Source organism: Schistocerca cancellata, chromosome 1, assembly GCF_023864275.1.
Source record: "Schistocerca cancellata isolate TAMUIC-IGC-003103 chromosome 1, iqSchCanc2.1, whole genome shotgun sequence".
NCBI lineage: Eukaryota > Metazoa > Arthropoda > Insecta > Orthoptera > Acrididae > Schistocerca > Schistocerca cancellata.
In genome coordinates, this window is record NC_064626.1 from 746,267,193 (window position 1) to 746,285,654 (window position 18,462).

At 41.1% G+C, this 18,462-nt stretch overlaps 1 protein-coding gene across 2 annotated transcripts in view; it reads right to left on the reverse strand.

The window, feature by feature from the left end:
• LOC126185814 (uncharacterized) overlaps positions 1–18,462 on the reverse strand; it is a 74,436-nt gene that overhangs the window by 25,647 nt on the left and 30,327 nt on the right. For both annotated transcript variants that reach the window (XM_049928161.1, XM_049928160.1), the window contains one exon: positions 7–152. In XM_049928161.1, the coding sequence (XP_049784118.1) occupies positions 7–151 (145 nt within the window). In that variant the 5' untranslated portion in view covers position 152. The remainder of the gene's footprint in view (positions 1–6; positions 153–18,462) is intronic.

Genomic DNA, 18,462 nt, shown 5'->3' on the forward strand with positions numbered 1-18,462 from the left:
TCGTACCGGGTATTAGAGGATCTTCTGCAGTGGCGTTTCCAGTTGGTGCCTCACTGTATGGCTTTATAACTGGATCTCCTGCCGTATCATAACCAGTTGCTGCTGTGTCCTTTGATGCTGGCTGTGGCATACTGTCCTCTGATTTTCCCATTCTGAAACAAAAGTTTGCTTACGGACCCACTGTGATATTTAACAGTTGCTCACAACACAGTTACAACACCACTGAAAATAGCGACACTTGAAAACGAATTGCAGAAACAAACTTAGTATGGTATTACCAAAGAAATAGTGCTGGAGCCAGCTTGAGTTAGGAATATGTGGTTTGGGCTGGTGTTAAATGCAGGTATGTGCTACAGCGACGCAATCCTATATTACTGCCACCACATTACTAAAGGCAGCTACAGTGAGTTTGGGAGATTCTGTGACTGAACGGTTGTTTCTGTACGAAGTCCTAAATATACACACGAGGGCCGACACCTTTTCATACACAGTTCAAGATCATGTGCCACACCAATACGTATATATAGAAAGGAACATATCTGTGATAACACTTTATGGTTCAATTGGCTCTTGACATCAGAGGTCATCAGTCCCGTAGAACTTAGAACTACTTAAACCTAACTAACCTAAGGACATAACACACATCCATGCCCGAGGCAGGATTCGAACCTGCGACCGTAGCAGTCGTGCGGTTCCGGACTGAAGTGCCTAGAACTGCTCGACTATCGCGGCCGGCTTACCACTACATGGCACAAAACATCTATAGCAGTAGGCGCCTGTCGCATGGTTTATTACGACCATACGTAGAGACAGTCTGTCTACGTTATTCAATTCATGTTCTTAATCACATCAGACTCCTCAACGCGTCAGAATATATATGTATACGTCATTCTCAGTCTGGTCTGATCTGAACCTGATGTTTCCGGTCTAAAATTGTTCAGTCATCATCAACTGTGCCAAATAACAAAAAAGAATATCCCTCATATATTGTACCGTAATTTAGCTACTTGAATAGAGGCGAGTGAATAATGATATATACGTCTCAGGGCACATGGTAACGGCAGAAGTTGGAGCTGCACAACTTCAAAAACGGTTCAAATGGCTCTGAGCACCATAAGACTTAACTGCTGAGGTCATCAGTCCCCTAGAACTTAGAACTACTACTTAAACCTAACTAACCTAAGGACATCACACACATCCATGCCCGAGGCAGGATTCGAACCTGCAACCGTAGCGGTGGCGCGGTTCCAGACTGCAGCGCCTAGAACCGCTCGGCCACCTCGGCCGGCTGCAGAACTTCGATGAAATCTTATTGTGATGTGTTTATGATGACAATAACATAAGAGATTGTGGGTGGTCACAAACCCGGATCCTCAAGTCATAGTACGCAGCAAATGCGAAGCGCGGTGCTTGCAAGTCTCTTCCGTATTATTGTATTGTTCACTGCACGTCGTCACGTTGGATAATGTGGAGGTCAGCCTCGTTCTCCTATACCTTGTAATGGTACTTGAATTACGCAACCATTACGGCACCTCACCTGAACCTCTCGATACCAGCTGTATTCTACTGTGTTTCTGCAAAGTAGTTAACGTATTTATGAGACAACATTCAGATTTGATTTCATTTTTGATACATCGATATGTTTATATTGCAATGATCTTATGTGTATTATTTCTTTTGTCACTATGACCTTTGACGTAGTTGTAACTCTGATGTTTGGGTGCGTAAGCGATTATTAGTTAGTTGTTGAGTTGTTAGAGAGTCGGACCTGGAGAAAGTCAAGTCTTGGACGTCATGTTGGAAAGACGCTTAAAGTAGTCAGCTTATAAAATGTGAGCTTTAACAGTGACTGTGAGGAAGATGTTTTTAAGTATGTTTTGTATTGTGAAGTGATGTTAGTGCGTCACGTGATATTGCAATTAAAAGGAAGTGTAACTTAATTTCGGAGTGCTGATTTTTTTTTATTTTTCTTTTTTTACATCACCATTGTCCAGCAAAAGTTTAAATCTTGAAAAGTGTTTTGTGAAACGCATCTACATAACTTTTGAATATAGCAGAATTAAAACCTAGGCCTCTTTGCATCCGAGCTTGGAATCATAATCACCTACATTTTCAAAGATTGAGCCATGATAATACGAGACCAGCGTGGGAAACAGAAAAAGATGAGTGCCTAGTTTTTTCATTATTACATGAAATGACATTATTAACTGTGCTCTAATAACACCTGCCACATAATAACTTAGTTGTTGCCCGAAAATGCAGCATTTAGCAGCGTGAGCAACACCACAATCGTTATTAAAATTTTGACCTTTGTTGTGGTAAGGTTGTTAGAACCTGCGCACCATATCAGTTATCCACCACTAGATTATTACACAACGTAAGAGTAGGGTTGTTTTCTACTCCACCAGTATTAACGCTTTGCCTGTCAAGTTCAAAACTGAATAAATATTTGTCAGAAAAATAGCACTATTTGATTGACTACATTACATCGTAAGAATAGCTTGCACAGCCTCAGTTTCAAATAAATGACATCACTGTAGCATTGCTTCTTGTACTCGCACACTGGAATCTAAGTAGTCATATGCACTATACGTTGGATGCTTCTGGGATCTCTGCTCTTACGTGTAAGCATTTACCCAGTGGCACTCATGTAGATTTCGAATGGTTTAAATGGCTCTGAGCACTATGGGACTCAACATCTGAGGTCATCAGTCCCCTAGAACTTAGAACTACTTAAACATAACTAACCTAAGGCCATCACACACATCCATGACCGAGGCAGGATTCGAACCTGCGACCGTAGCGGTCGCGCGGTTCCAGACTGAAGCGCCTATAATCTTTCGGCCACTCCAGCTGGCCATGTAGATTTGTACCAAAATGCTATAGTGTGGTGGCTTATAGCCATTTGACTAACTAACTGAATTGACTATATAAATTTTATTTATTTAAGTTAACGGTTTAAATATATTTAAATTTTGCACTAAATCGTTTAACATCATAAGGAAAGAAATAAGATGAAGACAACAAAGGCGCAGGTATCAGACCCGAGCTAATGAACTTCGCGGTTGGTGCACTTGACAACTGGTCTATGGGACTCATACGTGAACGGCTGCTAGAAGATCCTACACACTCCATTTGGAGATCTTTAGAGAACTTATGTGGTATTGATCGTGCTGACCCTTTCACTGCTGCGGACGAGTTACTTCCATATCTCACTGAATATAAAAGTTTCGGGTGTTTATCACATTATTTGCGTATTATCATCTGTAAATACCTCGTTTCGATATCTTGAACCGTTTATGAAATATGACGATTGTTTAACCACATGATTCCCGATGTACAGGGATGGAAATGCACAGTCGACTGTCGGGCATAAAGCCCAATAGCTGGAGAACGAAATGATATGCCGCTCTGTTCTCAGTGTTAAATTAAATTTCGATATCTTATCTAAATTCCATACACAGCAACGTGTAGGCTAAATTCAACCACAAGAAAAGATTACACAATGCGTTTTCACCTCTGTAAAGCCTTGAAAATTTCTTGCCATACTCCACTTAATCTTACGCAGCACAGTAACTATACTCTGTTCATCATAAGAGTAACCCTGATGCAAACAATCACAAACGCGGTGATTGGTCAGAAGCCATAGTACACTTACACTGGTGTTGTTACACTCTTGGAAGTAGGTCCTACTTATTAGATATATTATTACTAAGTTACGTTAAATGCAACTTTAAGAATTCAAATTAACAGCCATCAACGTTTTTCTTAATTACGCTTTAGCTATTTGGTTTTTATTTCAAAAATCGTGTACAGTCACAGCCTCTGCACTGTTATGCTCCGGTTGTCGCACTGTTAATATGCATATGAAAATGGATGAGCTTGTTTGCTGTTCCGTAGTAAACAGGAATGTGAAACACGGTTAAAAAGTGCAGAGAAATACGTTGTTCTCAATGTTTTTCAGAAATTTATTGAGATAATCGACTTTGAAGTTTTCCGACGGACTGTGTTACATAAAATTGACACATTAATGCGGATCATGTGTACAGCGGAAATGGTAACGTAGTTGACTGACAACAGTCTGCAATTTTTGATTCGCTGGTTCAAATTTCGCCAGCGTCACTCTTTTTCCTCCTTCAACTTGAAATACCTACCGCTCGCAATTATAAAATTCATCATCATTTTTTATGAATAATGCACATCTTCTTGTTTCTAATTACATTCCTATTTTCATTTCAAACATCAATTCTTAATTTTCTGCATTTTATGAAAGGCTGTTAACAAACGTTGCTTGACTTAATATAACGTAACAGTTTCATTTTTTAAGGCAAAGAGGGCTATGTCCATTGTTTTATACCATTTATATACGTAAGTGTCGTAGAAACATAAAAAACAATCATTTTCACAGTATCGAGCACCCCACAAAAATGCTACGTTTCTACATTTGCCACTATACCGTTACAACACGAACCCAACAGAACTTACAGGGGGCCACGTTAACGGATTTGGTGCGAGAAATAACAAGACAGTTAAGCTGCCATACGTACTGTAAGTAACGCACGCAGCTTTTCAAAATGTCACTGCCGAACGCTGGCGGAATATAGAAAGACACATCATAAGAGAAGAGGAGAAAATGCGGCGCCTGTTTGGCTTCGTGGATTCTGTTGTTGATCGACTCGTTAAACGTAGCAGATGACAGTTCCAGAACTGAATTGTATTTCTCGGATTTGGATAAAGAAAGAGATAAGAGATTACCAGACGGCTGACTGTAATTAATACCTTCAGTGGCTTCAGTATTCAACAGTAGGGTGAAATCCCTGCACTATACTTTTGCATCACACATAGCTCGCTCAGCAGAATTACCCTGTATTTAAGTTAGGAATTTTCATCAGTCTTGTTTGTAATTGGAATATGAAACGTCCCCTTTGAACAATTTTACATGTGAAACGTCCACTTAGAACAATTATACAAGCCTGTGCTTAACCTGACACACAATATTATTTAGCGCAACGCAATCTGACTTTCAATAACCCCTACAAAACAATGGCCCTGACTAACTTTAACCTATACCTTTTACAAATCACTTACCTCACAAAAATCTTCGCTGTTTATGTTTTTTATTGGCAACGTTACATAGCACTCTGTATGAAAATCACTGGCTGTGCTGTGTGCAGTATGTGGCTAGTTTGCATTGTTGTCTGCCATTATTGTCATGAACTGCTATAGCTGGATGCGAACAGCGCGTAGCGCTGGGCAGTTGGAGGTGAGCCGCCAGCAGTGGTGGACGTGGGGAGAGAGATGGCGGAGTTTTGATAATCTGTAAGACTGAATGTCAATTATGAATATTAAGGTAAATACATTGTTTGTTCTCTATTAATATCTTTCATTTGCTAACTATCCCTATCAGTAGTTAGTACCCTCAGTGGTTTGAATCTTTTATTTAGCTGGCAGTAGTGGCGCTCGCTGTTTTGCAGTAGCTTGAGTAGCGAAGATTTTTGTGAGGTAAGTGATTTGTAAAAGGTATAGGTTAAAGTTAGTCAGGGCCATTGTTTTGTAGGGGTTATTGAAAGTCAGATTGCGTTGCGCTAAATAATATTGTGTGTCAGGTTAAGCACAGGCTTGTATAATTGTTCTAAGTGGACGTTTCACATGTAAAATTGTTCAAAGGGGACGTTTCAAATACTATTGGAATATTATGTCAGGTGAGAACGAGAGCATGTTATGCTTTCCGTCTGGTCACCTAAGAAGCGCACTGTAGTGCTGGAGTTTCGCCGAATATTATTTCATTCTCTTTAAAAATTAAGTGACATTTGAAACTACAGTGTTTCTTTGTTTGTCTATTCTTGCTTCTGAACTGAAACTACTCACATAACTGCAGTTTTTGTTTTTTGTTTTTTGGCGTTATTTTTGCTCGTAGCGGACGTCACATGACGTGCCATAAAGTTCGTTGTTGATCGCTTCACTCAGTTTTTTAATTACAGAGGGCGGGCAAATCTCTGACCGAACTCGCTGAGCCGGCCGGTGCGGCCGAGCGGTTCTGGGCGCTTCAGTCGAACCGCGCGGCCGCTACGTCGCAGGTTCGAATCCTGCCTCTGGCATGGGTGTGTGTGATGTCCTTAGGTTGGTTAGGTTTAAGTAGTTGTAAGTTCTAGGGGACTGATGAGCTCAGATGTTAAGTCCCATAGTGCTCAGAGCCATTTTCGAACTCGCTGAACTACCTTGACGGCTTTGGACCGCTGCCCAGCCAGCTGGTGTTGTCCAAGTCTAATGCGCCGGTAAAATTGTTGTCTCGCATTATCGCCCAGTCTATGTGCATGTAGCACAACATAAAACGTATCCTTATGATCATACTTGGCTGTACTGGTCACAGCTTGGCTTTCGCACCACGTGAGACTAAATCCAATGAGATTCAAGTAAACGCGGAAGAATACATGGCGTAACAGTTTACATCTGGTGTATTCTTATGATGAGCAGTGTATGACGGATAACAAAAAGAAATGCAGTCATTTATCGTGCGAAGATATCGTACTGTAAGATGTGCAAAAATAAAGTTCTTTCGCTCAATAGAACACCACCTCCCGGTACAATCAGCAGCATTAGGTGAGCAGTAAGTGACACCAAAGTTGCTGTCAGCACGAAATGTAAGTAACATGTTTGTAGCAGTCCAAGGTTTAAGTTTTATAGTTAATAGTTTAACATTACGAGGACCAAAAAAAGGAAAAACAAAAATAATAGCAATTGGAATCGAGCTCGACCTGTCAAATTGTCATTCGCTGTACTTAGGCACTGGCCTATGCTATCGACATATCAGCTAAGCCACTAAAATCCCTTATACTTCATACTTGCACAATACTGTACATCCAATGTTCAAAGAAATGTATTCATTGGTGCTGTGAGCAACATAGCACCCTCAATGCCAGCAAGGATGATGTCACATGAGAGCATACGCAGTCGGAAACAGAATGCTGTATCCCCTCTCTGAGGCCATCGTAGCACGGTGATTGTAATTTCAGCTCTCGATACTGGACTCTATTTACCACGGAGAGAGCGCTACAAAACTTGTTTTTGTCCGTGTTATTTGAATACCATCATGCATTAGAAGCGATCTGGTGAAATTTAGGTGTGATTACCAGCTCGTATTCAAAGAGGAATAGCATAATTTTAGTGCAATTTATGATTTGCAGTCAAAGAGAAATGGCATGATTTAGTGTGACATGTACAGTGTGCTGTAGCACATTTGCAAATTATCACCGGCTGCTACTGCATTTACCCGCAAGTAAGTAATAAGCTGTCTAGCATTACAAATAAAACAGCTTTTGCGCCAGTAACTTATTTATTTTACCACTACGCGTTTCGATGGTTCTCACCATCATCTTTAGGTGGAGAGTTGTTTATTTACATGGCTGGTGTTGGGGAAGAGTACAGACGTATTTTCACAGTCGCAGACCAAGGGCAGTGTAGGTTATTTTGCGTCTTTTGCTAATGATAAAAACTGTTGTTTCAGAAAAGGCACTTTAGAGGTTAAAAACATGAATTTCTGACAGTGAATTGTACTTACAGGGACGGTAGAGATATTAAACGTCTACATACTGTTGTCTGACGTATGTCCCCTCCAATGAAAATCACATTTACACTGTCATTTCAAAGAAATTGTACATGTTACAGATATGTTTATTTACATTGGATACGTTTTTCTTTTTCAAATATATGTATGGGCTACATTAGAATTCTCATGTTCGGAATTCAGTTACAATTACGTTCATAACTATGTTTTTTCTCTTGTTTTAAAATGTGTTAATGGTCTGCTCTAGGATAAAGATATGCGCAGACTTCAATTATTATATTAATTTCTTGTATATAAAAATATTACAACAAATCATACATATATATTGTAGGTTGAACTTATTGAGGGATGAAAGAGAATGACAACATTAATTACTGTGCGCTGAAGCTGTAAATTATGAGAATGCTTTAAGTATTTAGTCAGAGTTTTTGAGAAAGTTGATTGAGCCTGTTTCACTATTATCATTGAGTAGTTGTTCCCAAGATTTTTTCTGTGTGTATAGATTTCTAGTTCTTGATATAGAGACATTCTGTGTCCTTTGTTCAGTGTAAGTAGTACTTCAAGGATACTTTCTACTTTGTCAATGGATGTCCTGAATCTTTTGTATGGGAGGCTATTGGAGATTTGTGTAGTGTGTTGCATCAGACGGCGTTGACGTGTTCTTTGAATCTGACGTGAAAGTTACGGCCTATTTGACCTATGTACTGAGCTGGGCATTTACCACGTGTAATTTTATATATGCCAGAGGACAAAAATTTATCTTGACTGTTTTTTAAATTGTGAAGAAGTCTTTGGTATGTTTTACTGTTTGTTTGGAATGCAATTCATATTTTGTGTCACTTCAAGATATTTTCTGTGAGATGTTACTGAGGAAGAGGATACATGTTATTGGTGTATTTTCTTGGTTCTTGGTGGTTATTTTGTTCACTTTTTTATTTGTTAACTACATCGTCTACTAGCGTGGGGTTATAGCCGTTAGCTACATCTGTGATTTGTATTTCATTCTGGAGGCTCTCTTCACTCAATGAAATTTTTAGAGCTCTATTGATCATTGAACTGACGCTGCTAATTTGTGCATGTTGGGGTGGCAGGAGGAAGCATCTATGTTTATGTCTGTGGCGGTTGGTTTCCTGTAAATTTGGAAGACATATTTGTTATCTTGTTTTCAGATGCTTAAATCGAGGAAGTTAATGTTGTTATTTATTTCTTGTTCACAGATGAATTTAATATTCTTATGCATGTCTAGGACATCATCTTTGTTTTCCCCACCAATGATCAAAAATGTATCGACTGCATATCTTCTGCAGAGCTGAACGTTTTGAATGCATGTTGTCTTTTTTTGTGAAAGGGTGGTGGAGGAATATTTCAGCTATAGTTCCTGATATGCTGGCACCCATAGCTAGCCTATTTGTTTGTTTGTAGATTTTTTCATTGAAAAAGAAGTAATTATATTTCAGTTCCAGTTCCAGAAGGTTAATGAATTCTGTGATTTTTGCTGGGGAGAGCTTCTTGTAATTTATTAGGTTTTGTTTAAGAACAGCTAAAGTATCATGAATGGGATGTTAGTATGCAGGTTTGTTACATTTAGAGAGATCATTTGGCGTTTGTTAATACCGTGTACGTCTTTGAGATCGCTGGAAAATGAGAGGCTATTTCTTACTGAGAAGTTATTTTCGAACATAACGGTATCCTGTAAGATCTTGTTGAGTTTCTGTAGAATTTTATACCCAGGGTGGTGTGCAGTGGAGAGGACAGGCAACTGGCAGCCTTACCGGACTGGTAAGCACAATTGGCTGTCACAGATTCATTTTTATTAAACTTCGAAAGTGCCTTTTTCTTAATCAACAATTTTTATCGTTAGCAAGGACGCAAAACAACCTAAATTGCCCTTGATCTGCGACTGTGCAAAGACGTCTGTACTCTTCACCAACACCAGCCATGTAAATAAACAATTCTCCACCTGAAGCTAGTGGTGTGAACATTAGAAACGCGTAGTAGCAAAGTAAACAAGTGACTGACGCAGAGACTGTTTTATTTGTATTGATCAACAGCCGTAGCCCTCATAGTCCCGCCCCGTATGGACGAAATATTCAGCTGTCTAGCATTATCTTTCTCCTTATCCTACAGTATTTCATAGCACCAATAGTAGTTTCTTTTCCTAATCGTAGTACACTACATTGTAGTTTGTGCAGTCAGACATTTTACCAGTCAGACATGCCCTCTTATGACACACTAGTATTGTGAACTATTCATGAATTATTATAATCCTCAAACCATGTTGTTTGATCCTTTGAGCAAACCAATTATCACCATGCTTAAATGATAAAATTTAATACAAAATAATGTAGTTTTTTAAGTCAAAATACATCTTTTATAATTCTAAATAGCTCGGCATCCCGCAAATACTGTACTCATTGATCCTCAAATCGTTAACCTTTTATGAAGGAAGAAATAATAAATGAAGGCCTTATGAAAGAAAATCTGTACGAAAACAAACTTTTAAACTTAGGGAATCATTTAACAGAAACTTAATATAATGATGTAAGTTGCACAATTGCTTTATGAGATGTTTTGTCATTTAGTTCTAATATAATAAGACTTTTGTCTTACGAGGGTTTTTGTTGACTTTGTTACACCTTACACGTTTCGGCGTTAAGTCATTTTAAAAGGATCAAATATTTAACATACAATGACTTATGGACCAAATAGTATCAAAATTGAATCTACCCAACAATGTTAAGCGATGCAAGTGCAAAGCCTGTATCTGCATGTCACAACATTAAGAGCGACAAGACGCTGTATTTATATACGTTGGACAGATTCATGTTTGCTATATGTTGCTCAGTAAGACACGGTGTTACATATCTAATCCTTTGAGGATGACGTAACACTGGAACGCGTAAGGTGTAACAAAGTTAGTGATGGGTTACACTCAGAGATGGACTGCGCCATGGTAGCAGCAATCGCCAGGAGCTGGTGTCGAAACCCGCATCACTTATTTGAGCAGACGAGTAACGACACCCGAGGATTAAAATGGGTACCCACTTAAACGAATAGAAAAACATGAAAAAAAGGAAAAAGTTTTATTCTACTGCAAAAAATACATGAAAGCGTACATTAACCCTTCAAAATACTACCAAGGGATACCATAAATCTATTTTAAGTACCAAAACTGGTTTATGACAAAAATGTTCAAATTTTCAAAATATTAGACTAATACATGCAAAGTTTCAGTAATTATTCCTAATAATAATAATAATAATAATAATAATAAACGTTATTAATAGCACTGAGTTTAACTTTTCTTCTTCTTCTTCTTTTCTGCTTTCTCTTCAGCTTCCAAATAATTTCTTTTTATGGAGACGAGATCAGTTTTACAGTTTTGTCCTTCCGGTATTGGTGATTTCTTTTGTACTTTCTACGAAAGCAATCTTTGGAGCAGTCATTAGAAGTTATGGTGATACATATAATGGCGGTGGACTACCAGAAGTTAAATCAATCGCAACCAATACGTCTGATGTCATTTCCAAAATCCCAATACCAGCAACCAATTAATCTTGTGGTTCTTGAAATTTTTCTGTTGTAGAAGATTGATAAACTTTGTCCTGGATCACAATGGCTTGAGGTACGCCATCTTGCAGTGGTACTTCCTCTTGTGGTGTTCTGCCTTGCGGCTCTTTTCTTTTCTTGCTCGACCCAGTTTTGGCCTACCTGGTGCACCCGGTTTGTCACACAGTGCAAAAGTGAAAAAACCTTGGCGTTGGAAAGTTAGCATTCACATTATGTTTATCACACAAACATTGAAATACGCTGACAAACTTGTTTAACCGACTTAATTACTTACCTATATCTTATAGCGTAATGTTTTTTAGTAAAAACGCTGCTCCAAGAAACGTCAATATCAAAGAAAATTTCAACAAAACATTAAAAAAGTCTAGAAGGTAAGCAAACAGGAATCCGCTAATGACGATTATCTACAACTGCATGAAATTGTGGTTGCTAGCAGTTCCGAACGTTATCAGATCAATGTTATAGCTAGTCACATTGATCTGAAGGTATCTGGTTGGACTCACATACCCCCTTTCATCCCCCTCTGTCCTACTACACTCACTTAATAGACTAATATCCTGTAAAACCCGATCGAAGAACGCTATAAAATAACCAAGTACATCCACAGGAAGGGGATACAATACGAAACGGTATATGTAAAAGTGCCCTCCAGCAGACCAGTAGTTTCTGAGTTATTTCTTATCTAAGTTTTGTAAATAAAACGGAGTTTTAAGAATGAATATCTTTCGATCTTCTTGGGTAGCTATGGTAAACTATATGTCAACAAATAGAGGTCGAGGAACCTTATCGGAACATAGAAATTGAGGTTTTGTAAATGTTATACACTGATCAGCCAAAATATTATGACCACTGCCCACAACGATGTTGGTTGCCCCCTGGTGGCGCTGGGGGGACGTCAAGCAGTAGCAATAATATGTAAGCGGAGCAGACACTGACGGGGAACCACACTAGCGAAGATCTGGGCTTGTGCAATCCATGGAGATAAGTGACTTTGACAAAGGGCAGATTATTATTACGCAGAACCTATGAACGACGATCTCGAAAACGGCGAATGTGATCGAATGTTCACTAGCTACTGTCGTGAATATCTACGGAAACAGACAAAAGAACAGTTAAACTTGTAAGTAGGCTGTTTAGGTTTTTATGTCGGTAACGCCACGGAGCGCTCTGTATGAAAATCACTGACTGTGCTGTGTGCAGTCTGTGGCTGGTTGGACTCATTGTTGGAATATTCGCTTGTGTAGTGTTGGGCAGTTGGATGTGAACAGCGTGTAGCGTTGGGCAGTTCGAGGTGAGCCGCCAACAGTGGTGGATGTGGGGATAGAGATGGCAGAGTTTTGAGAGCGGGCGATTTGGACGTGTGTCCGTCAGAAAAAGGAAATTTGTAAGACTGGATATCATGAACTGATATATATATATATAATGACATTTGAACACTATTAAGGTAAATAAATTGTTTGTTCTCTATCAAAATCTTTCATTTGCTAACTACGCCTATCAGTAGTTAGTGCCTTCAGTAGTTAGAATCTTTTATTTAGCTGGCAGTATTGGCGCTCGCTGTATTTCAGTAGTTACAGTAACGAAGATTTTTGTGAGGTAAGTGATTCATGAAAGGTATAGGTTATTGTTAGTCAGGGCCATTCTTTTGTAGAGATTATTCAAAGTCAGATTGCGTTGCGCTAAAAACAAAAATATTGTGTGTCAGTTTAGTGATAATCAGAATAAGTAAAGAGAGAAATGTCTGAGTACGTTCAGTTTTGCTGAGCTGTTTGAAAACCAAATAACGTAAGAGGTTTACCAGCACAGTTATTTACAGTTTTTCTAAAGGGACGTTACAAACCACAATTAGGCTGTAAATGACTGGACGCCCACGGCTCTTCACAGAACATGGAAGTTCGAGGGCTTATCTGCTCTGTAAAGTAGGATCACTATGTAGTGATCTGTGGCATCTCTACCGAAAGAGCACAATGCTGGTCCACGCACAAATGTGTCGGAGGAGCACATCGTTCATCGTACATCACTGAGCTCAGCAGCAAACCATCCCTACGTTCTCACTTATTGACACAACGACATCATCAGCTACGTTCGCAGTGGGCCACGGGACCATCGGGATTCGACCGTCGATCAGTGGAAACGTGGAGTGAATCTCGTTTTAGCTATTCTAGGTCGATAGTCGTCTCCACAAACTCCGTCATCGAGGGGGACAGCGGGTCGAAACATGAAGAAGGCCACGGACGCAGGCTGGTGGGAGCAGAATCATGCTGTGGAAGACAATCTCCTGCGCTTGCATGGGACCTGTGGTAGTAATCTAAGACACTCTGAAAGCTGCGAACCACCTGCATCCCTTCATGCTTGGTGTCTTCCCCGATGGCGACGTCATCGTCCGTGTCTTGGAGCCAGAACTGTGCTACAGAGGTTTGAGGAGCATTGTAGTGAACTCGCGCTAATGTCTCAGCGACCAAATTCGCCTGATGTAAATCGTACTGAATCCAAAATCGGGCGCTATCACCGAGTACGCAAATCAGCGACCCGTTACATGACCTGTGCATAGACATAGATCTACCAATAAACTCTCAGATCCCTGACACGCAGAATCAGTGATGTATTTCGTTCCCCAAGGACGGACAAATAAGCTATTAAGCAGGTGGTCATCATGTTTGGCTCATCAGTGTATAATTTTAACTGCATGCTGAAAAACGTATTCGGAGCTATAAAGACATAAAGTACTTACAAAAATAAAAATGAATTGATACAAGCAGTTGCGGCAGCATAATTAATGAAGCTAAGATATTCATCTACAACGCTAACGATTTCTACATGTTCGTTATTATTAAACAGCATAATACTTTAAATCAACTTTTGTACTGACAAAACCACAATTTACAAGACAACTAAAAACTTTGCAGAAAACTAAGGACGTTATAGAAAAAAGTGTTAATTTCCGTCTGATTTGGTTTGTTCTATACATGTTTACTACAAGATATGTGTCAAGAAATACAGGAAAACCTGTATGAGAATTTTGGCAACGACAGACCGAGGGCTTATATACACTCCTGGAAATGGAAAAAAGAACACATTGACACCGGTGTGTCAGACCCACCATACTTCCTCCGGACACTGCGAGAGGGCTGTACAAGCAATGATCACACGCACGGCACAGCGGACACACCAGGAACCGCGGTGTTGGCCGTCGAATGGCGCTAGCTGCGCAGCATTTGTGCACCACCGCCGTCAGTGTCAGCCAGTTTGGCGTGGCATACGGAGCTCCATCGCAGTCTTTAACACTGGTAGCATGCCGCGACAGCGTGGACGTGAACCGTATGTGCAGTTGACGGACTTTGAGCGAGGGCGTATAGTGGGCATGCGGGAGGCCGGGTGGACGTACCGCCGAATTGCTCAACACGTGGGGCGTGAGGTCTCCACAGTACATCGATGTTGTCGCTAGTGGTCGGCGGAAGGTGAACGTGCCCGTCGACCTGGGACCGGACCGCAGCGACGCATGGATGCACGCCAAGACCGTAGGATCCTACGCAGTGCCGTAGGGGACCGCACCGCCACTTCCCAGCAAATTAGGGACACTGTTGCTCCTGGGGTATCGGCGAGGACCATTCGCAACCGTCTCCATGAAGCTGGGCTACGGTCCCGCACACCGTTAGGCCGTCTTCCGCTCACGCCCCAACATCGTGCAGCCCGCCTCCAGTGGTGTCGCGACAGGCGTGAATGGAGGGACGAATGGAGACGTGTCGTCTTCAGCGATGAGAGTCGCTTCTGCCTTGGTGCCAATGATGGTCGTATGCGTGTTTGGCGAAGTGCAGGTGAGCGCCACAATCAGGACTGCATACGACCGAGGCACACAGGGCCAACACCCGGCATCATGGTGTGGGGAGCGATCTCCTACACTGGCCGTACACCACTGGTGATCGTCGAGGGGACACTGAATAGTGCACGGTACATCCAAACCGTCATCGAACCCATCGTTCTACCATTCCTACACCGGCAAGGGAACTTGCTGTTCCAAAAGGACAATGCACGTCCGCATGTATCCCGTGCCAACCAACGTGCTCTAGAAGGTGTAAGTCAACTACCCTGGCCAGCAAGATCTCCGGATCTGTCCCCCATTGAGCATGTTTGGGACTGGATGAAGCGTCGTCTCACGCGGTCTACACGTCCAGCACGAACGCTGGTCCAACTGAGGCGCCAGGTGGAAATGGCATGGCAAGCCGTTCCACAGGACTACATCCAGCATCTCTACGATCGTCTCCATGGGAGAATAGCAGCCTGCATTGCTGCGAAAGGTGGATATACACTGTACTAGTGTCGACATTGTGCATGCTCTGTTGCCTGTGTCTATGTGCCTGTGGTTCTTGTGGTTCTGTCAGTGTGATCATGTGATGTATCTGACCCCAGGAATGTGTCAATAAAGTTTCCCCTTCCTGGGACAATGAATTCACGGTGTTCTTATTTCAATTTCCAGGAGTGTAGATGCGGGCAGTCGTGGTCTCAAGGGCCGGAGCAGAGAAGACGAACGTATCTACGAGGTGCGAGAAAGCTGCAGTGTGAAGTGTTCGGAATTATTTTATGTACGAGTTAAGTTACTTCAGAAAATCTCGTTCGCTGGTGGCGAAAGGCTTGCAAGACTTTCGGGGAAAATTGGTAGAATATTTTAGTAAGTGTTGGGTCTTGTAATAATTCCGTGCAGGTTATCTGGTGCGGAAAGTTGATTCTGAACCCAAGCGCTTGGCCTTATAATAATCTTTGTGAGGTTACTGGAACTACTGAATCGTAATGATGTGTTGAGTTGCTCGAATCTGTAAATTCAACTACAACAGGCTATCAGTAAACCTCATTAATGTTTACATTGCGAACATTATTTGCATTTTTATCCCAAAGAAAGCAGGTGTTGACAGATGTGAAAATTGCCGAACTATCAGTTTAATAAGCCACGGCTGCAAAATACTAACACGAATTCTTTACAGACGAATGGAAAAACTGGTAGAAGCCGACCTTGGGGAAGATCAGTTTGGTTTCCGTAGAAATGTTGGAACACATGAGGCAATACTGACCCTACGACTTGTCTTAGAAAATAGATTAAGAAAAGGCAAACCTACGTTTCTAGCATTTATAGACTTAGACAAAGCTTTTGACAATATTGACTGGAATACTCTCTTTCAAATTCTGAATGTGGCAGGGATAAAATACAGGGAGCGAAAGGCTACTTACAATTTGTACAGAAACCAGATGACAGTTATAAGAGTCGAGGGGCATGAAAGGGAAGCAGTGGTTGGGAAGGAAGTGAGACAGGGCTGTAGCCTATCCCCGATGTTATCCAATCTGTATATTGAGCAACCAGTAAAGGAAACAAAAGAAAGGTTCGAACTAGGAATTAAAATGCATGGAAAGAAGAATAAAAGCTTTGAGGTTCGCCGATGACACTGTAATTCTGTTAGAGACAGCAAAGTACGTGGAAGAGCAGCTGAACGGAATGGACAGTGTCTTGAAAGGAGGATATAAGATGAACATCAAGAAAAGCAAAACGAGGGTAATGGAACGTAGTCGAATTAAATCGTGTGACGCTGCGGGAATTAGATTAGGAAATGAGACACTTAAAGTAGTAATTGAGTTTTGCTACTTGGGGTGCCAAATAACTGATGATGGTCGAAGTAGTGAGGATATAAAATGTAGACTGGCAATGGCAAGAAAAGCATTTCTGAAGAAGAGAAATTTGTTAACATCGAGTATAGATTTAAGTGTCAGGAAGTCGTTTCTGAAAGTATTTGTATGGAGTGTAGCCATGTATGGATGTGAAACATGGATGATAAATAGTTTAGACAAGAACAGAATAGAAGCTTTGGAAATGTGGTGCTACAGATGAATGCTGAAGATTAGATGGGTAGATCACATAACTAATGAGGAGGTATTGAATAGAATTGGAGAGAAGAGAAATTTGTGGCACAACTTGACTAGAAGAAGGGATCGTTTGGTAGGGCATATTCTGAGGCATCAAGGAATCACTTAGTATTGGAGGGCAGCTTGGAGGGTAAAAATCGTAGAGGGAGACCAAGAGATGAATACAGTAAACAGATTCAGAAGGTTGTAGGTTGCAGTAGGTACTGAGAGATGAAGAATCTTGCACATGGTAGAGTAGCATGGAGAGCTGCGTCAAACCAGTCTCTGGACTGAAGACCCCAACAACAACAACAACATCAACGCATTTTAAATCCGGCCTGCATTTATATAAACTAATTAACATTTTGTACTAAGACTGATAGGGTGTTGCGACAGATAAGTTCGTTTTTCGTTAGACGATCTACAAATCCAGATAACTTAAAAGCAACCACACATCCGGAAACCCTCAAAACAACAGTCGTATATTATATACCGTACACTTGCTTGTTGAAGTCGTGTATCTCAAAGAGTCGCTAAACTTTGAGTGGAGTACCTATCACTAACGCAAAAAAGGATATGCAGTCCTGATATCACTGACTCTATTATCGCAGCATGGACAACACATTATTTCTGAGAACCATGCGGATTTAGCTAGTTTCCACAAGCCCATTTACGTTATCTTAGACTTTCTTTCGTGCAACTTAGAGTATCGACAATGACTTAAGACTACTGCAATGACGTTAAATTTCTGCTGAATGGTAGCTGCAGCCTGTAATGCCATTCACTACTTTTTCTCTATTTTTATCTATTCAATGAAAGCTGATGATTCATGAGCGTGTTAGTTGGTTAGGTTAAGTGACTAAACGGCAAGGTCATTAATCCCTCGCTCAAGGTATCGTTCATCTGGAGGTGGTGATGTCCGCCAGGAATGTTGATAAAGCTTCCAATGATTTCATTTTTCTGCACAACGGCGCCCCGCCTCCCTTTCACCATGAGGTGCGGCGTTATCTTAACAACACCAGCCTACGACGATCGGTTGGAAAAAGTGGACTGCAGGGGCTTGTTAGTAGCTTTTGGCGTCACAAGTCGCCAGTCTTCCCACCATGCGATTTTTTTCTGTGGGGTGCATAAAAGGCAGATTCTTTCTCTCACCTATGGCAGCTACTCTTCAAGAGCTGAGAAATCGAACTGTTCAAGCTGTCGATTCGGTAAACAAGGACCTGTTGATTCGTATGTGGAATGAAGAGGACTACTTCCCAGAATGAGATTTTCACTCTGCAGCGGAGTGTGTGCTGATATGAAACTTCCTGGCAGATTAAACCGTGTGCCCGACCGAGACTCGAACTCGGGACCTTTGCTGTTCGCGGGCAAGTGCTCTACCATCTGAGCTACTGAAGCACGACTCACGCCCGGTACTCACAGCTTTACTTCTGCCAGTATCT